This window comes from Nanorana parkeri, unplaced genomic scaffold (assembly GCF_000935625.1).
Source record: "Nanorana parkeri isolate BGI_ZX_2015 unplaced genomic scaffold, ASM93562v1 scaffold949, whole genome shotgun sequence".
Taxonomy (NCBI): Eukaryota; Metazoa; Chordata; class Amphibia; order Anura; family Dicroglossidae; genus Nanorana; species Nanorana parkeri.
The window spans coordinates 210,849-231,558 of NW_017307217.1; the positions used below are offsets into that span (position 1 = coordinate 210,849).

The 20,710-nt window shown below is 41.2% G+C and overlaps 1 protein-coding gene across 1 annotated transcript in view; it reads right to left on the minus strand.

The window, feature by feature from the left end:
- The window catches only part of LOC108795226 (reelin-like), a gene marked incomplete at its 3' end in the record, with an annotated part of 220,259 nt that extends 209,559 nt beyond the window's left edge, over positions 1–10,700 (minus strand). The window contains exon 1 of the mRNA XM_018566433.1: positions 10,408–10,700. Within this exon, the coding sequence (XP_018421935.1) occupies positions 10,408–10,642 (235 nt within the window). The remainder of the gene's footprint in view (positions 1–10,407) is intronic.
- Between the last annotated feature and the right edge of the window lie 10,010 nt (positions 10,701–20,710).

Genomic DNA, 20,710 nt, shown 5'->3' on the forward strand with positions numbered 1-20,710 from the left:
AGAGGGCGGGTACAATGCTAGTTTACTATTGGCTATTGCAAATTGAAATAGCCAATAGTAAACTCCCAATGCTTTTGAATGGGAATTAGTCTTTTTTTTTTCTGTTTTCTGACATGCTCGTGTCAGAATAAAGGAAAAAAAAGACACAGCTGGTTTCTCTTCTTGGCGGGTGGGAGCGGGGGGCTCCAAGAGCGCCCGGGGGATTTTTTTACAGCAGCAGAGCCGCCGGACAATAGGAAACTATTGGGCGGAGCTAGCTGTCACTGCTAGCTCTGCACAATCGTTTTCTATTAACTTTTTTCACTCTTTTTCTGTTCTGCTCGGTGCCTCTGAGGGACCGAGCAGAACAGCCGAGCCAAATGCCGCTCGGCGGCATTCGGCTATTCTCTCACTGCTGTTCGGGATCTTTCAGAATAGCCCGAACAGCAGTGAGAAGCCTGCCGGAGGTTCGGCTCAGCCGATCCAGATGTTGGATCGGCTGAGTCGAACTCCTTCTGCACTTCGGATCAGCCGAACATGCTGAGCATGTTCGGCTGATCCGAAGCCACACGAAGCAAGCCGATGTACGGCTGATTTCAGCCGATATACGGCTGAAATCAGCCGTACCAGCCTGAAGTGAATAGCCGAACAGTGTTCGGCTCACTTCACTTCTGATCGGTCATTCACTCGGCTGCCCTCGGCAGCTTTGTGAATAGACCCCATATACTGTATAAGCCTTGCAACAGGAACACTTTAGAAATAAAGGACTCAGCATCAGCAAACTGTATTTGAGGGCAGTCTATGTTGAAGGCTTTCCAAGCTAAGTCATCAAAAAAGAACCAAAAGTGGTTTGTTTTTACAACACAAACCTTTGTATTTGCTTCATGAATTCCTGATCTTTTCAGTTACATCCTGATGATTTGGGAAAGCGCTAACAATGGTGTGAGCCAGTAACAACATTATACACTAGGTGCCTGTATTATCTGTAGGTGACATTGGTGCTAAACATTATTATTATTTATTTTTATTAACCCCTTAGTGACGGGAGATGTACATTATATGACCCCACCACTGAGTACCCAAATAACTGCTCACGTACATTGTACATAGGCAGCTTTTTGGGATCTGTAATGACAATAACCACAGAGAATCAGCGGTTACCATTCATTAATGGATGCCTCAGTATTGAGGCATCCAATAAAGAAAGAGTTACGCTTTTACAGACATCAGGAAACGGGTGCATGATCGTGATAGCAGTACGGTATTTACCACACTTGCTGTCAATGTTTGACAGCTAGTACAGATCAGGATCCTGATGTGCAGCGGCTTTTTTCTAAATGTTTCAGAATAGAAACATTTAGCTACATGTTTGTATTCTGAAACAATGTTGCAGGCTTCTGATCGTTCTGCGAACAATCAGAGGCCTTTAGTGACACTGATCCTGACATTCTGTCATCATCAGTATCACTAAGGCTCTGTTTACAAATAAGCGTTTTGATTTCAGTGCGGTTTTCCACGCGTTCGTTTGCGCTGCTTGAAAACGCGCACATTAAACCTTACATGCGGTTTCCGCACGTTTGCCGCTACTACTATAGCCGGAACAAGCAGAAGTGGGCCAGAATATGGCACTTTTTTGCACGATGCACGTTCTCGTGTCACACGTATGCCACACAGGTGTGAACGAGCAGCCTCATAATAACCAAAAATTTATTAATTAAATTATCAAGCAGTCATAGTGAGATTCATTCACAATGATTGCTTGATATAATTAAAAAATAAATAAAATAGAAGTGTAAAAAAAGTTCAACAAAATATTTGTAAGTTTCAAAAAAAATAATAGTGTAAAAAAAATTTTGAAAATAAAAAAATTATAAGTATAAATATATTTTTATACTATCATTATTCTAAAAATTACAGATGCACCGATACCGTTTTTTCGGTATTGAGTACAAATTCTGATATTTTTTTCGGTACTCGCCAATACCAAATACCGATACCGGAAGTCCCATTAAGTAAGCTGGGCGACGTGTAATGACTCGCCGCCCGGCTTCCCAGTTGCCCAGCTTTCCAACCAATCAGGAAGCCGGTTGGCGGGTAATGACTCGTCCCCCCAGCATCCTGATTGGCCAGGAAGCTGGGCTCCATGCTCCCTCGTCACCAAGTGATGAGGCAACATGAAGCCGGCTTCCCGGCCAATCAGGAAGCCGGGGGCGAGTCATTACCCGCTATCTGGCTTCCTGATTGGTTGGGAAGCTGGCCAATCGGGAAGCCGGGCGGCAAGTTATTACACCTCGCCCAGCTTACTTAATGGGACTTCCGGTATTCGGTATCGGCGAGTAAAGGACAGTGCGTAATGACTTCCTAAAACTGGTTTCGGTATCGGGAGCATTTGGGCAAGTATACAAATTAACCCCTTACAATGAAAATCTGCAACGGAGCTCCAGATTTCGTTTTCACCCCTAAGGGGTTCATTTTGTTTTATTTAACCCCCTCATGACAACGATGTTCAAAGTATGTCGCTGAAACCAAGTGTGACACTTAGTGACAGTGACATTGTATGCCAGGTGACCCCTGTTAGCTTTTAAATGTAAAATTTTAGTTTTAGGCTGAGAATTACAGAAAATTTTCTAAAATCCTAGGGATGTGAGGCGTTTCCAAATGAAGGAAAAATAAATTCATTTATTTTAATGCACTTTTTTTAGCTATGCTATTTTTCTAAAAAAACAATCAAAACTGGGGGAAAAGTGTTTTCTTTATGTTTTTTCCTCAATTGTTTTTATATTTTATTCATCCTAAGTGAGGTGTTAGGCACACATATGTGATATCAATATATAGGTCTGTCTGTCCTCTAAAATACAATATATAATATGTGTGGGTACACTTAGTAAGAAATTATATTACTGCCATGGAAAAAAAAAAAAAAATCACACAGCAAAAATGTTAAAATATAAAAGTTCTTCAGTCATTAACCAACAGAAACTAAAATCAAGCTCATAAAGGGGTTAAAGAAAATGTTGCAAATGCAGGTATGGTTGGTGCTACACAAGTGCATATACAAATCCAAAGGTTGTCTTTATTTTTAAATCAGTAGAGTGTATTAAAACTTTGGGAAGTTAAAGAATATATCATGTATTGAAAACATAAGCATAACATAAAGCGCGGCGCAAACTGTTTGCGCTAATTAAATACTATATAATAATAATAATAAGCACCTATCGTGCATATTCTGGAATTCTTTTGGGGTATTAATTAAAGTGACACTAAACTCAGGAGTTAAATCTTAACTATTAACAAAAAGTGATCCTATTTGTGTATCACTCGGCTGTAGATCCTCAAATCATATCTGAATTCATGCTGACACTGTCCTTCCTTCTGGAGGGCGGCTGTTTTTGTTCTCCATGGTCACTGTGTGTGTTGTAAAGTAGCCACCACTGTGATGGACTATAAGCTGGGTTCACACCTAGGCGACAGGCTCGTTTCTACGCGTGTTTTTGAGCGTTGTCCATACACATTGCGGTGTTTATAGAGCAGCACTCATCAAAATAAAATGTCCCAAAACCTGTAGTCGTAGAGGAGCTCATGGGCATAATTTACAAATAGATGCATGTGTATGCACATACATTCATTCATAAATGAATATTCTAGCCAATAGAATTCATTTACTCACATATATCTCTAAACACTGTGCACACATAAACGTAATTACAAAACTATTTTGCTGGATTTTTCTACCAGCTTCTGTAGATGGGAGTATTTTATTACGTTCGCATGCATGAGCCTTTATTCAAATGTAGCATATGGCCTAACCTATTGACACTGATAATGATCAGCAATGACAAGAATGACAAAAAAAGAAAGAAATCACAAATAGAAGGCTTTATTTTTACCATCTGGTGGATAAGAATTTAAAGCAGGTGTTAACTTTACTTACAGTCCAAAACAATGCAAGGAAACCATCCCACGCACGCAAATTGCATTGATCACACACTTTAGATATCTATGCCTCTGATTATATGTGAAAAGAGTGGTAATCCTGCCTGGCAGACAGCATGACACCGTGTTTGAAGCTTCACACTATGGTGAGATTCATCAAACCAGAATGTTATAAAGGAGAACAGAAATGAATTCACATTATTGCTGAGTTCAAGCACAAATGACACATGCATACCTATATATCTTCTATCTTTATGCGTAACTAAGCTACTGGTAATAATGTCACCATTTGTAACCTGTACACCATGCCTTTTTCTTAATTTACTAGCTCAGCTTAGGAAAATGGGTCATGAATGGAAAAAAAAACATGCTTGCTATGATCACATTTTTAGGTTACAATATGATGTTCTAAGGATCAGATTACAGTATTTACATTTATTTGTATTTAGTAAATAGCAAAAAAATTGAGACACTCAGAAGCTTTATTATCAAAAGTAACGGTCATAACCAGGAACTGAAACACATGGAGAGGAATTTATCCAAACAGGAGCAGACAGAATCTGGAGCCCATGGCAACCAATCAGATTCTCTCTTTCATTTTCAAAGCTTCACTAAACAAACTGAAGATAGAAGCTGATTGGTTACTATCAGCAGCTTTTCCCAGTTCTCTCTGCTCCAGTTTTGATACATTCCCCCTACCATAGTTATACTGTTTTTAATTTCAAAACCTTCAAGTATTATTTTATATCAGCTTACTCCATAATATCACATTCAGAAAATATCACAGTGATCTACAACAACTTAAAAAAGACATCTAGGATTCGGTTCATGAAATTATCAATCTTCCTCTACTTTGCTTTCACTGCAAATACCCATCAAGAGCCAGAAAATGTAAAATATCTGAAATAAAACATTAGACATCTGAATGTTCTTTGAACTTGACAGGTATTTGCAGTGAACATGGGTTAAGGCTAAATGACTCCTTTAGTAAATCCGCCCCTTGGTGTCCAGAAACTTTTACATTTCTGTTTTAAGTTTTCCGTCACCCATGTGATCCATAAAAAGGCCAAGTAGCAGGATATACATTTTACCAGAGTGATAGGACAATGAAGTACAGAAACTCCCAGCATCAACACAGCAATCTGTTTTCATTACATTGGTGTAGTCTGAGAAATTAAAGCTGAATTATGATTGGCTTAGATTGGTGTAGTCTGAAAAATTAAAGCTGGATTCTGGTTGGCTTAGATTGGTGTAGTCTGAGAAATAAACGCTGAATTTGAGAAATTAAATATGAATTCTGATTGGCTTAGATTAATGTAGTCTGACAAATGATAGCTGGATTCTGATTGGCTTGGAGTGGTGTAATCTGAAAATTTAAGGATGAATTCTGGTTGGCTTAGATTGTTATCGTCTGACAAATTAGAGCTGAATTCTGAGTGGCTTAGATTGTTATAATCTGACAAATTAGAGCTGAATTCTGATTGGTTTAGAGTGGTGTAGTCTGAGAAATTAAAGCTGGATTCTGATTGGCTTAGATTGGTGTAATCTGATAAATTAAAGCTGAATTCTGATTGGCTTAGATTGGTGTTATCTGATAAATTAAAGAGGAATTCTGACTGGCTTGGATTTGTGTAGCCTGACAAATTAAAGCTGAATTCTGATTGGCTTAGATTGGTGTAATATGAGAAATAAACGCTAAGTTCTGGTTGGCTCAGGCTCCCTTCACATACAGCATTTGCGTTTCCCGCACGGTTTCCGTGCGGAAGACCGCGCGGCACGAAAATGCTAAAATCTTTAATCTTCATGGATGCCGCTTGTTTGCGGCTATTATATAGCCGCACACGTGCGGAATCCACCATAACATTGTGCTTGTACTATATTGTGGGTTGCGTGGTTTCGTACCGCGTGGCCGCTGCAAAAGTCTGAACATTGCACATTAACGAGCATTGTTTTTTATGTTTAGAGCGGTTCCGCGCATATTCGTACAGCCAAACACGTGCGGACAACCGCTCCTGTGTGCATGAAGCCTTAGATTGGTGTAGTCTGACAAATGAAAGCAGAGTTCTAATTGGCTTCTATGAGTTACTGTTCACTATTGATCCTTGTTCCATTCTGTTACCATCTAAACCCCCCCGATGTCTGCTTTGTGATTATGAAGTCCAACCACCAAAGGTTATATCATTTTAGAAAGCAGCAGTTTTTAATTATAGATTATGAGAAAAGAATGAAATAGCCTTACAGTTAATGTGTCACATATTCTTATACCCTCTGAAGAAGACAAGACACCAGAACAGTGCTTATACTGTCCATAGTAATCTTGCCATTGCCAAAAAATCCTCAGTAGAAATCAGTTTATTTTGTAACTTTTTATTAAATCACTCCAGGGATCAATGTATTAAAATAAATGAAATTATATTTTAGTTAGTATATGTACCTAAATGGCACTTCACATCAGCTTCTTGTTATCTCCTTCTCAGGAACACATACATAAAAGATAGCACTGTAGACAAATCAGGGCTCTACTGATTAGCATAATGCTTTCAGCCCAACACTGGGAACATGCTTACGGCAGGAGAGAACACACGAGTCAATAGTTTGTTGCTCATTGTCTAATCAGCAAGTTGGAGGTGAAGAGGTAGCGGAGGAAGCAAAACTTCAGCAACCATCCTTTTTCCTATAATATAATATAGATAAAATATCAGATGGGCCAGTAAGATTTCTGTGTCCATAGAGAATGCTTGTATCTGTAAGGCCTGGTTCACACCTGGGCGTTTTACAGCGCGCTCCTACTCGCTGTAAAACGCTCAACATGTGAAAACCAATAATTGCCTATGGACATGGTTCCCACCTGGGCGTTTTACAGCACGTGGGGAACAGGAGCTTCTTTGGGGCGTATCTGTCGCGCGTATCCATTAGGATACAGCCGGATAGCCCTCGTAAACGCGCGTTTGTCGCGCGTTTCTTTTACCGCAAATCGCTGTAAAAACACGTGGCACGAAACGCGCTGCAAACACGCATATTCCGTACGCCTGGGTGTGAACCCAGCCTAACAGTAAAGCAGGACACATATGTGGAGCATGTAACTGAAACACCATAAGGGGAATTCATCAAAACTGCAGCAGACAGAATCTGGAACAGTTGCTCAAAGTAACCAATTAGCTTCTGTCTTCAGTTTGTTCAGTTAAGCTTTAAAATGAAAGATAGAAGCTAATAGGTTGTCATGGGCAACTGCTTGAGATTATGTCTGCTCCAGTTTTGATAAAATTCCCCCATGAATATGATTTTTATTTTTCTTGAAGGTCCACTTAACATTTCTGACAACTATGCAGAAAGTCGAGATGATTATTCAGCAGGGCCGCTCCTATATTTCTGTTACACTTGGCCATAACACAGGACTTCATCTAACTGGTTGGTACATGCCAAAGTGCTAGCTTCTTGGTGACAGATTCTCTTTAACCTTCATTGATGGAAATGAAAGTTAAACACACTTACACAAATCAGCATAGCTAAGAGTGTGAGAAAACGACAACACGTCCTGATTTATAAACATAGATTTTTAATTATGCGTACATTAATTAGGATCTGTGTACTTTTCATGTTTACAGGGGAATACATTCCCATCCGGGACTTCATTTGTGACTATTTCCTGCAACATTTCACCGACTGCTTAAATGCAATCTTCTAACATGGATATCTACACAAATCTTCAGCATCGCTTCTTTTAGAAAACAATTTGCATTTACTGAATCATCAGTATAAACCAATCTGCTGTCAAAATAGGTAAACACGTTATTTGAACAATAATGCAGAGTAAAAAAATGATATGAGTGATTTGGGAGATTATTGTAAGCCCTTAGCTACAGTATACTAAGAGCAGCATGTGCTATGGGTTGTGCTACACTTCCAAACAAAGACACTGCAATTTTGTAGACAAAGCAAATCACAATCCCACTATGTGTCGCCTGCCTGTGGGGGGTCAATTGGTCCCAAAGGCCTGCTGGACAAAAGTGTTCAATCATAAGGAGTTAGTAAAACATTAGGTGAGCACATTTATTTACACAATAGTATTCTTCTTTTTATAAATATTATTATTTACTTGTTTTTAAGCCCAAACCAGCTTTAAATACACAATATACAAAAAACACCAATACTAAGGATAAACTATACACCATAGTACAATATAGCAATCAGTCAGGTTATAGATTTAACAACATATTGCATTCGAGGATGAATGGTGATGATTTGGCTTCATTGTCACTACCCAGGTATACAGAAGCAATTACACAGTAACAAAACCATGTCAATGCACTTTGTGAAATTGGGAAAATACCTGTCATAGATACATACAGGAACAAAGGTGTAATTTCATGTATGTTTTTTAAATCATATCAATTCACTTAGGTCAAACTTATTTTAACCCGCTCTAACTAGCCCTCCCAGTTGCCCTTTTTTCCTCCCAATCTGTCTTTCCAATTTCTGGTCCACATCAGAAAAGGGAACACAGAAATGGTCGCTGTACTGACACTGCAATGACTCCAGGCTGGCAAGCTTTCTTTCCATCCTATAATTGGAAGGGTTTGTTCATCTAGTTTTCTTTAGTTTCTGCAGCTTAAGTTGAAACGGAAGTGATTAAATCATTTGTGCAGCGATGTCCTAAAGAAAATGAAATCACTGCGACTTGTTCCAGTGACATTCTGCAATTTTACAAATAGGAACGCAGGTGCTGGTCACTGAGAATGTGGGGGGAATTTATCAAAACTGGAGTAGTTGCCCAGGGCAACCAATCAGCTTCTCTTTTCAATTTGTTCAGTTGAGATTTTAAAAGGAAAGAGAGAAGCTGACTGGTTGCCCTGCATAGCTGCTAGAGATTTTGTCTGCTCCAGTTCTGATAAATCCCCTCTGTGAGATTCATAACGGTACCCAGATTCACAAGGCTGGCTGGCGTACTCTGTATGTGTGAACCATAGCTCTGATCAGATTTGGTAGAAAGCATCACATATAACATCCTAATCCAGATCAATAGCTGTGTGTCAAGCACCTATTGTAGTATGTAATGAAACAGCTGAAACAAGTGACCGAGTTCCACTTGTATGTTGACGAAAACAGGATCACAGGTCTGTGAGCAACAAGCCGTCAACACAGAACAATGCTTGTGTAGAGGAAACGGACAGCTGAGCCAAGGAAAGCAAAACAGCCGGTGACAGGAGTGTTCTCAAAGGAAGGAAGAGTAACTTCACCTTATAGCACCAACCTATGCAGTAGAGAATACCTAATGTTTAGGAAGACAGGATCCTATTCCCATTTATCTGTATATGCTTCCATTCTTCATTATGGCATCTTGCTAAAGTCCAAATACTTTATATGATCAGCAGAAATATGTTGATTTGTTTTTTTATATGATCTTAAAATCAATAACTCATTGTTTGTTCCTGTTTTGGCATTTCCTCAGGTTAATTGTTTTCATATCACTTTCACTTTAAAGAATAACTAAACTCAAGCACAGAAACGAAACATATTGCACCTTACCAGTCCTTAGATGTGGCAGCTGCATTCGTTTTCTCTTTTCAGACTAAGAACTTTTTTTAGCAATTACAGATAATAGCGATTTGCCTTGTCAGAAATTATGTTTCCTTGTCACTTCCTGCGAGCGCAGTCTAATCTTTCTTATGCAAACTACTCATTCCATCATCACCCCCATGTGATGAAGATGAACACAAGCAGACCTGTTTAAAGCCCAGCCGAGGTAATAATCCCATGATTGTCACCCAGGCTGGACTTTAAACATATCTGCTTGTGTTCATCTTCATGACATGGGGGTGATGATGGAATGAGTAGTTTGCATAAGAAAGATTAGATACAGTGGAGGAAAGAGCATAGCCACACCAGGGGCAGGAAGCACATCACTGGCTGCATCACCAGGTGACAAAAAGAAAATCTAATGCAGCCACCACATCTAAGGATTGGAAAACCTTAATATATTACAATTGTTTCTGGGTTTAGATACACTTTAAGAACCATTTAATTAAACCCTTCAAAGAGTGATCTGAAGACAAAGCACAATCTAATCTAAACTAATTCCATCACCCCCCAATATGATGATGTAGACATATTTGAAGTCCAGCCTGGGTGACACCCATGACTTCCACCATGGATACAGTGCGGGAGTGACAGTAGCCACCCTAGCACAAGAAGTGTGTTATTCACCGGATTGCCAGGTGAAAAATAAAGGGAACGGAGGGTAAAAGTAGAACTTGAATGCATACACCTCATGTAAGGACTGGTCAGCTTCATTATATTACATTGTTGTTTCTGGGTTTAGATAGACTTTCAGTAGAGAAGCAGCAATACCATTGAAGTAAACCTTCAGAGAGTGAGCTCTGACAGCTCTGGTACTTTGCAATGGCGTGGGTTTCATACGGCAAAGCCTCTTTACTAAACATCTGTGCCCTTGCCATCCCCCCTGTGGTGCCCCTGGCATGCAGCTGGCCCACTTACCGTGATACTCTTGTCCAGGTACGTAGTAGCTGGGGTTTCCCGCAAGGTGCAGAGAGATGAGCACTTCTCCTTGCTCTCCGTCCCCTTCTAACTCGCCGTGGTGGGTACACAGGAAGAAGAACGGAGAAAACCTGGGGTAATACGCCACCGCTCCGCACACAGCGGCTAGGTACACGGTGCCCAGGACCAGCAGGAGTGGATATCGCCTGCTATGGCAGGAGCGTACCTGAGCCATGGCCGGGGCTGCCTCTAGACTCTATGCTGCATAAGTGGCGGCGGAAGATTGTGTTGAGGGGGGACAAACAAAAGTTGAGAGGGCGGAAAGTGCAGGTAAACTTAGTCCTGTGCCTTGCCGTGTACTCAGGTGAGGGGAGCTCGCCACACTTTGTACGCTTGTCTGACAGGAACGGAGCCAATGATGAGGAGAGAGAGCGAGCCTGCGAACTGGGGGCTCCCAAACACATAAGACATGCCTCATATGCACATCATTTTAACAGGAGCAGCGGGACACGCCCCCTGATAGCTCATTGGTCCAATCCTGTACATCGTGCTGCAACGGGGAGCTGAAAAGGTGAATGATAACGGGATTCCGGACGAGCAGGCGCTCCGGCGTCCCTTTAGACGTGCCTGTCCCCTACTCCCTATGTATCCCTATTGTATGAGCCGCGAGGTACTCAATCACCGGGGTACGAAGATTATTATCACTGCCTAGTTCCACAGACACTGAAATGCATTTCATTAACTGAAGCCAAGCGTCTTTGGGCGTTTTTTGAATGTTTTTATAGCCACCTTTCCAAGTGTTTTAGACTTTAACATTTTGCATTTGCATGGGGCGAATTGACCCCTAACAGTGTGAAGGGCTAGCATTTGATGCGTCCGAGCTTTGGGAAGAAGCATGCAGAAAGCTCATGTTAGGCTCCATTCATATATACCGTTTACCATGCCAAGACCACACAGGACGCAAACGCTATATGTGAAACAATGTCCGCCATATTATCGGGCTTTCACCATTTTGGGGGCCGCATGGTCCCTGCAATAGTCTGAACAATGCACATTAAAGTGCATTGTTTTTTTCTGTTTAGAGCGGCTCCACGTGTATTTGTACAGCCGAATACTCGCTGACAGCCACCCCAGTGGGAGTGGAGCCTATGGCTATAGAGATTTAGAAGCTGTGCGTCCTCACATACTGCTTCCCGCACCAAGATTGATGTGGATCATCGCTGGACAACATGATTGACGATGGATCTACATTGGTTGATACTTTTTTTTGTTTGTCTTTTTTTAAATAAAGGACTTATCACAAATTGTCTTGTTTTGTTTTGTTTTTTTCAGATAAGCCCCCCTGCCCGCAGACCCCCACAACCATGGGGTCAGGGTTGTGGGGAACAGGCCCTTGTCCTCATTGCCATGGTGACAAGGTGCTTTTCCAGGAGATCCCCTCTCAGAAAAGCACCCTCTCCATGTTGACGACATGTCGCGTATGGTACTTGCTCGTCCCCCTTTCCTGCCCTGCTAGGCCACTTTTTTTTGGCATTAGGGTCCCCCTTAAAAGTCCTACCAGACCTAAAGGGCCTGGTAGGACTTTTTGGAGAACTACATGCTTTTTTTTTTTACATTGGGCCCCCTCCCCCCCTTTCATTGCAGCACTTAGCTGCAATGAAAATTTGTTCGTAAAGACTACCGCATCCGAAATTAACAATAATTTCAGATTCGTTCAAATTCGTTCAGACCCAAATCCCAAAAAACAAAATAACTGAAATCCCAAAAAATAAAAATCTGAAACAGAACACATTTTTTGCCGGCTTACATGTCTAGCACAGCTCCTGCATCTCTATAGACTTACATGAGCTGCCCACAGGCTTCTTCCCACAGCTCTTAAGGATGCACAGCTCCTGAATTGCCATAGACTTACATGATCTGCCCACAGGCTTCTTCCCACAGCTCTGAGAGGATGCACAGCTCCTGCATCACCATAGACTTACATGAGCTGCCCAAAGGCGTCTTCCCACAGCTCTTGGTGGATGCACAGCTCCTGCATCTCCATAGACTTACATGAGCTGCCCACAGGCTTCTTTCCACAGCTCTGAGAGGATGCACAGCTCCTGCATCACCATAGACTTAGGGTGCCCACACACCTTACGATTATCGTACGATAATCGCGGGAAATCCCGCGATCGTACGATGTTCGTAAGGTGTGTGGAAGCCGTGCGACCTCTACTACTGTAAGGTCGCATGATTTTAAACTTACGGACATGTTTGAAAACCCGCCGAGCATCGTACGATGTTCGGCGGGTTTGTGGCATGTCCGTACGATAACAGCCGCACGGGCCGGAGTGCGCAAGCGAACTAACATAAGCTGCCCACAGACTTCTTCCCACAGCTCTGAGAGGATGACAGCTCCTGCATCTCCATAAACTTATATGAGCTGCCCACAGGCTTCTTCCCACAGCTCTGAGATGATGCACAGCTCCTCCATCTCGTACATGAGCTGCCCATAAACGCCTTCCACCAGCTCTGAGAGGATACACAACTCTGGCATCTCAATAGACTTAAATGAGCTGCCCACAAACTTCTTTCTCACAGCTCTGAGAGGATGCACAGCTGCTGCATTTCCATAGACTTACAATAGCTGCCCACTGGCTTCTTCCCACAGCTCTGATAGGATGCACAGCTCCTGCATGTCCATACACCATATACCAAAGGCAATGTCAAATATTAGCTACCTTCGGGCCGGCCGTAGTAAAAAAACGGCCGGCCGTGAGCTCTCTAGATCTGAGCGGGCGTCAATGGCAAAAAAAAAAAAAAAAAATAAAAGCCCCCCCCCCAAAAAAAAGTTACACATAAAAAATAATTTAAAAAAAAAACATTTTTTAAAGTCCCCACCCATACATACACGCATGCAAACATGCATCGGGGGCGTATACGTGCAAAAAAGACGATTGCGCCCATTACGCAGCACATGTTACATATCGCCGCGAACGTCGGAGCGAGAGCAATAATTCTAGGGCCATCAATCACTGATAACACTAAACTGATGAGCGGTAAAAGCTTTTAAAGTGTCGCCTATGGCCAATTTTGGGTATGGTAGTTTTCTGCGATTTCGCGGGTGCGCGAAATTTTAAAGCTTGACATGTTTGGTGTCTATTTACCCGACGTGACCCCGACTTTTATATTTTACCATAATAAATGTGTCCTAACATAATGGGGGGAAAAAACTTTTTTTTTTCCAAAATTTTCAGTAATTTTTCCTAATTATAGTAAAAAATAAAAACCGCAGTGGTGATTAAATACCACCAAAATAAAGCTCTATGTGTCCCCAAAAAAGGGTATAAAATTAATTTCAGTACAGCGCTGCATGATGGAATAAATGTCAGTCAAAGTACCGCAGCGCTGAATACTGAAAAATGGCCTGGCCAGGAAGGGGTTCTAAACACCTGGTCTTCAAGCAGTTGAAGAATGGAGGCCATTCTTTGTAGAATATGCCCTATGTCACAGCTCATTCCTGCCCTACCCCCAAAAAATTGTAAATGTTGTGGAGCTCATCATAGGTTATACTGCACACTGCAGGACAGTTTCAGCTATTATAAGGAATGAGATGTATACATACCAAAGGGGAGCCTATATACCAGGGCTTAAAATTTCCACTCGCCTGCTCGCATTTTGCGAGTAAAAATAAGGTGAGGGCGAGTGGAAATTTGAGAGCAGAGCAGCTCCTGTCAGTTCTGGCTTCCTTCGGCCAGAGCTCTCACAGTTCTGAGCTCCGGTGAAGGAAAGAATGTCTATGAGCAGCATCGATGCCTGGCTATTGGGGGTGATAGTGAGGATTGCTGCAGACCTCTGTAATCACTTACAGATAAACCAGGGATCGATCCTGCTCACAGCCTCCTCCCTGCAAAGACGTGAACAGGTGAGGCTCAGGGGAAGGGGTTGAGTGTATTATAATTTTGTGTGGGGGGTTAATAAGGGTGGGGGGATATTATTATATAACCATGGTATGACTTTTGTTGTGCGATGGTTGTAGGGTCATTAAAATCTCGTACGATCTGCCCATCTTTGACAGGCAGATCATACTTGCGTTCATCGCAAGCCCTCCCCGCTGAGGGGAGGGCTTCCGCTGATTGCAGTGCTGAGTGGGCACACCGGCCCATGCGCCATTCGTTTTCCAACCACGCCACCAACCCGCCAAAAATCGTACGATTTTCGGCAGGTTTTACAGCGTGCTTGGAAGACAAAAGTCGTACGACCTTACAGTAGAAGCGGTCGCACGCTGCCTATACACCTGCCCATACACACATCCTCATATGGTAGTGGTAAAAATTATCAGTGCCCCCCCAGTTTTGACTGTGGTATCTTATTTGCACCCTGTTAACATAATATAAAGCAACGTATGTGTTTCATATAATGCATGAGATGCTATTGAATGCCATATATTATATGACATTGCACATATTAAGATAGACATAATACCTTAATTTATCCTACATTCTTATTACCCGTCACTTCAAGTCTCACTTAATTAAAAATAACTCACAGGACTGCATGTAGCATCTTCTGTAGATGATGACTTTCTATGACAGGGAGACAGGGAAGATCACTTTCCAATGAAATGTGTGCTGAGCTGACATTGTGTTTCTAAGCACAGCATGGATAGTGTATGCTACAATTTCCAGTAAAGATGTAGTCTTATAGTATTAATTACATTTTAACCAAATCCGCGATATAAAAAATAAGTTTAACTAAACTGATATAATAGAAAGAAAACAGAGTTTCAACCAACATTACATCCCAAATATAGCTGAATTTTTTTTTTAAATAGGTAAGATAGAAAAATACATGTTTACTAATGCTATGAGCCTCAGAGCCATGAATTTGACTTAAGAAAGGCCTGTCTAAAATATCTCCAAGGCAGCGATTTTGCTAAAAAACTGCAGATACATGAGTGGTTACACTTGCAATTGTTTTTATTTATTTTTAATATAGTTTTCACTCTTATGAAAAAATGGGGTACCCCTACTAAGATAAAGTATATTAGTATTGTAGTATCCCTATAGGAAGAAGACTGGCAAGCATGTGACGCATTGCTATGTTACTATCAGTCTGTATGCTCACCAGCATTGTGTGGGTTATTCAGGAAGTTGTCCCTCTATAATGCGGCACCATTCTCAAAGCAGTGATGCTCAGTGCTAACAGTATGCAGATGCCCCTGCTGAGACCCTCCACATCTGCCCTTGCTGCGATCCTCCACATCTCCTCTACGGAGACCCTCCACATCTGCCCCTGCTGAGACCATCTGCATCTTAACTGCTGCAATCCTCCATCTGCCCTGTGAAACCCTCCGCATCTGCCCCTGCTGAGACCCTCCGCACCTGCCCCTGTTGAGACCCTCCACCCAAGACATTAGACTGACACCCTGGAGTAGAGCTGCAGCACAGAGTATGTAGCAAATTTATATACTATTCTGCATTACTGTATAATGTATTGCTGGGATTTATAGTCATCTATAGCCAGTGGTGTTATTCTGCATTGTTGTATAATGTATTGCTGGGATTTGTAGTCCTCTATTGGAATATAGGTAGGGATGCATCGATACTGAGGGAGACTCAGGGAGTGCTAACGGTCCACAGGGTAGGGGGTGCAATATTTGCCTTGCTCTGGGCGCTGACAACCCAAGCTACGCCATTTCTGCAGCCTTACATGTGCCAAGGCACCAGTATGCCCTGCTAGCCATTTTAGCACCCCCAGCAGCAGGAGGGTGTCAAGCTGCTCTGTACTGTGTATGAAAGGCTGATGTGTGTTTACTATGGAAGCAGAGCGTGGTCTCTTACTGATTATATGTATTGCTAGAAGGCTTCTTGGTTTCTCTTGGCCCATGTCACAACTGGCTAGGTGATTAAGTTATGACTAAAGATTTCTTCCATTAAAGTACACCTAAACCCCAAATCATAATGTAATATATTGCAGATTACCAGACTCATTGGCAGAACTACCAGGGTCACAGCAGTTGAATGTGCCACCAGGCTCTGGCATTCCGCACGCTCCCTGCTTCATTACTGCACCCCTGCTTGAAGAGGTCAGGGACAGTTGAATTGGTGTGAATACGGGTATGATATTTTTTTTTTGTGTGTGTGTGTGTGCACACCCTAATGCAATAGGCTGCTCATGCCTATGTATGTTTTTGTCAGATTGAGTTGGATCCTTTGCATTACCATTTAGTGGCAGTAGGCTCCTAAAGAGGAGGAGCTTTAATCGATGTCTAGTCACTTCCAAAGCTGTTCATGGTGCAGATGCTACACTGGAGGCAGCCAATAGATTGTGACTTTTAGGATTGCCTAGGAGATTATAGTTGACAGTTCCGACAGAACCAGAACAAAGTAGCAGAACAAAGTACCAAATCATAAAGCAGTGATGAGGTCAGAACTGGCAGCAGATACGCATAGTTGAAGAACAAAGAGAACATTAGCCAGCAGGTATAGAAAAAACTACAAACAGGTCAAGTTGTACGCCAACCAAATGTGGCAGATATGGAAGGATCAGCCAAGTTCAAGCTGAATTATTTACGAGGAACCAGGTTTAGGATACACCAATGCAACCATTTAGGTAATGATGCAGACACCTTTGATCAGGCACTCTGTAAATGCAGTAATATACATTTAAGTTTTGCTGACAACCCTGGAGTGCCCCTGCAGAGTGATCATGCCATAGTACTAAATATACTAAATAGGTAGATAAAGCAGGCATGCGCCTAAACATAGAAAGTTTGAACACTTTAGGAAGACTGCAAGAGGTATGCAGCTGCAGAAAGGATCATTGTCATAACCCACCTCTACAAAATCTCTAGGTCTGGGTTTGTCATACAGGATCATAGGGACACATTTTGAAAAGTTTTCAGCAAACACCAATGGTTTAGGCTGTATTTAAAGTGAAGAAATCCATAGAAGGATGCAGGGCTGTGAAAATAGAGGCTATTGCCACAGGCAACATGGCAGTTTACAGGGGTTGCTGAACAACCAAAACTGATAGACTGGGACACTGGAGCTCAAGAGGAGGGTCATAAGTTGTTTGTGTACAAGAAACTGGAAAACCAGTGGCTGTGGGCAGGGGCTATAGAATTGTAGAGTGCTGTGCGATGGCAGACAAGGACAGAGAGTGAGGATCTGTAACTTTCTATGAGCATTGTTAGTTACAGGAAACTCCTCATGTCAAAATGTCCCTTTACACCATCAACAACATGAGCGTAAGCTCTGAACCAGAGCCATGCTACAGTAATGGCTTTTACAGACTTGGGAATTGCCAGGAAACTATGGAATCCCCATAGTGGGAACCAATATGGATAGTTAAGGGTTCTGTGCAATATTAAATGCACCCTGAAATAACTGCAAAACAGAATTCTGAGAGGTACCAGGGCCTGAGCAGAGAAATTCAACAATAAAGAGCATATATCCAAAATGTGTCCTTATTTTTAAGAACATTCTTTTTCAAACATTGTCAAATGTTGTTGTTCTGGGAAGTAAAGTGGTAAACTCATCAGTAAGGTACAGAGACTTGCTATGAGACAGTTGTCCCACTTTTGAAGGTATCCTCATAAGGCACACATTCAATGCTGATGAACATTTAGACTGGTATCAGTACAGCAAGGGAATGCATGCTCATTTTTCCTTCATCTCTATAAATAATAACCTTTATTGCCTTGTACTTTTCTAGTATTTATTTGGGTGGGGGTGGCGTGGGTCCCTGTTATTTTTGGTAGTTAAATAAAAATGAATATGTTATGCTGCTCTTCCTGAAAAAACATTTCAGGACCATGGACAGTTATTAATTTAGGAGATATTCCCATGACTACATCAGATATTGCATTACATCACAGCACACCATAGTAACATCATTCATTTTAAAATTTGCAATTCACTGCACCAAATCACAAAGGTACAAATGGATAAACGCCTAATAATTGAATAGTAACTTACTATGGTGTTTAGAAAGGTTCACCAGTAGTGTTTATTGGCCTTTAGTTAGGGACATGGAAATATTACGCCAGAAATAAAACTGCTTACCTGACACTGCCTTGACCGAACTAATGATCAACAGTCAGTGACTGTTAGCAATGAGAAAGCATTGTATTTAGAACACATTTTCCATACAAAATGCAATGTATCATTATAAAAATAATTATTTGTTTGTTTTGTGCATATGCCTCTGCTCATATTGTTTGTAAGTCGAATAGTACAATTATACCAATTAGCTCAGACACACTGATATAATGGAATGCATTTAACTGAAGAGAAGAGCAAGTTTACAGCAAAGTCTGTGGTTTTATCATAGGCGAGGTTAGATGAGGAATTTTAGATGCTGAGTCTGCTCCCCTATACTGAGCTACAGTAGTGGAGGAAATTATGGAAAAGGGGTAATTCTAGCGTAATTGAAAGTAATGTAATAAAAAAAAAAACTCTCCATGTACCAGCTACTGAGCTGCAAATTTCTCCAAATCAAGTTAATTTAAATCCTAGGTAAATAAAATCCATGTAACTTAAAGAGGAACTTTACACCATCTCTTAAAAGCACCCTTAGAAATGTTTAGTAATGACAATCTACAAACATATACTGATAGATAATTGGCAGCTTTCTATGCTTTACATACCTTATTTCTCTTTTCTTACCCCCATCTTCTCACAGTGGCCTTTTTTACTAAGGGCAGATGAATCCATCTCTCTTTACTTCCTGGAACTCTGGCACATGTGACTAGGACTTGTGACCATGCACATCATCTCAGGGAAGGAAAATGCCTTTCCCTGAGATTACAGATGAGATTACAGATGAGATTTCCCAGCAATGCACTGCTGATGTTACCTTCCTATGATGCATCACTTGGGCACGATTACATAATTTGTGCCAAAGTGGGCCAGGAAGTGGATGAACTGTTTAACTAATGAATGTAATATGATTTTGTATCAGCAGGCAGAGCTGCATGCTGATGTGATTTTTTTAGGCAAAAGGGGGTAAAGGTCGACTTTAAAGTTAAAGGCTTTCACAATACAATTTTTCAGTTAATATGAGCATATCTTTAGTAGAGTATTTATAAGTGATGTTGTTTATTAAATATATAAAGGATAAAAAAAACATATGGGCATATTGTTAGTGGAATATTTGTAAGTGTCGTTATTTATTAAAGAGACACTAAACTCTGGAGTTAAATATTACAAATGCATTTAAGTACCTGAACTATTAACAATGTATCTTATTTGTATCACTTGGCTGTAGATCCTCAAATCATCTCTGAATTGGTGCTGACACTGTCCTTCCTTCTGGAGGGTGCCTACTTTTGTTCCCCATGGTCCCTGTGTGTGTTGTAAAATAGCCACTGCTCCAAACATGTGATTGTAGTCTATCACCGGAGCGAGCTTGGAGGGATGGTTACTTTACAACACACACAGGGACCATGGGGAACAAAAGTAGCCACCCTCCAGAAGGAAGGACAATGTTAGCACCAATTCAGAGATAACTAGAGGATCTACAGTCGAGTGATACACAAATAAGTTACATTTGTTTACAGTTAAGGTACTTGAATGCATTTTTAAGATTTAACTCCCGAGTTTACTGTCACTTTAAATACATGGAATATAAAATGAAATATATTAGCATATGCTTAGCGGAGTATTGATAGGTGGTGTTTATTAAAAATATATACAGTATAAAATAAAATATATGAGCGTATCTTTAGTGGAGTCTTTGTAAGTGGTGTTTATTAAATATATACTGTATAAAAGAAAATAAAGTGACCACATTTTCTGTGGTTACACAATAAAGTTGTTTAGATTTATACCAACCTCTTAATGGGATGTGCCTTTACGAAAACTACTGCAAATTGTACAAAGATGATGTTTTCCTTTTTCTCAATCAAAATGATACTGGGGTTTATTGAATGACCCTGCAGCATTATCACAGTCTGAATAGGAAAGAGCACAAGGGGGCAGAGATAGGACCACAGTGCAGGGTCGGCTGCAAGGTCAGAAGTACAGCAGCAGCTGTATCCTCAAGGGGAGCTTATTTTTATATGCTTATTAGAGAAAAACTACTAAAGCCACGCATTGGTAAGCCATGGATTCCTGCAGCAGGAATCCCAGATGTCCTATTTAGATGCAGTCACTATACCCGTTCACGTTTATTACTGTGTGACAGCGGCCGCATCTGTAATCGCCAGTCAGAATTTAATCGTATTGTATACAAGAAAAGAAAAGCGGGGCTTTAAAAGTGTCCAAACCATACAAGACGTCCATCAAACATACATGGTTTTGTATAAACGTATATT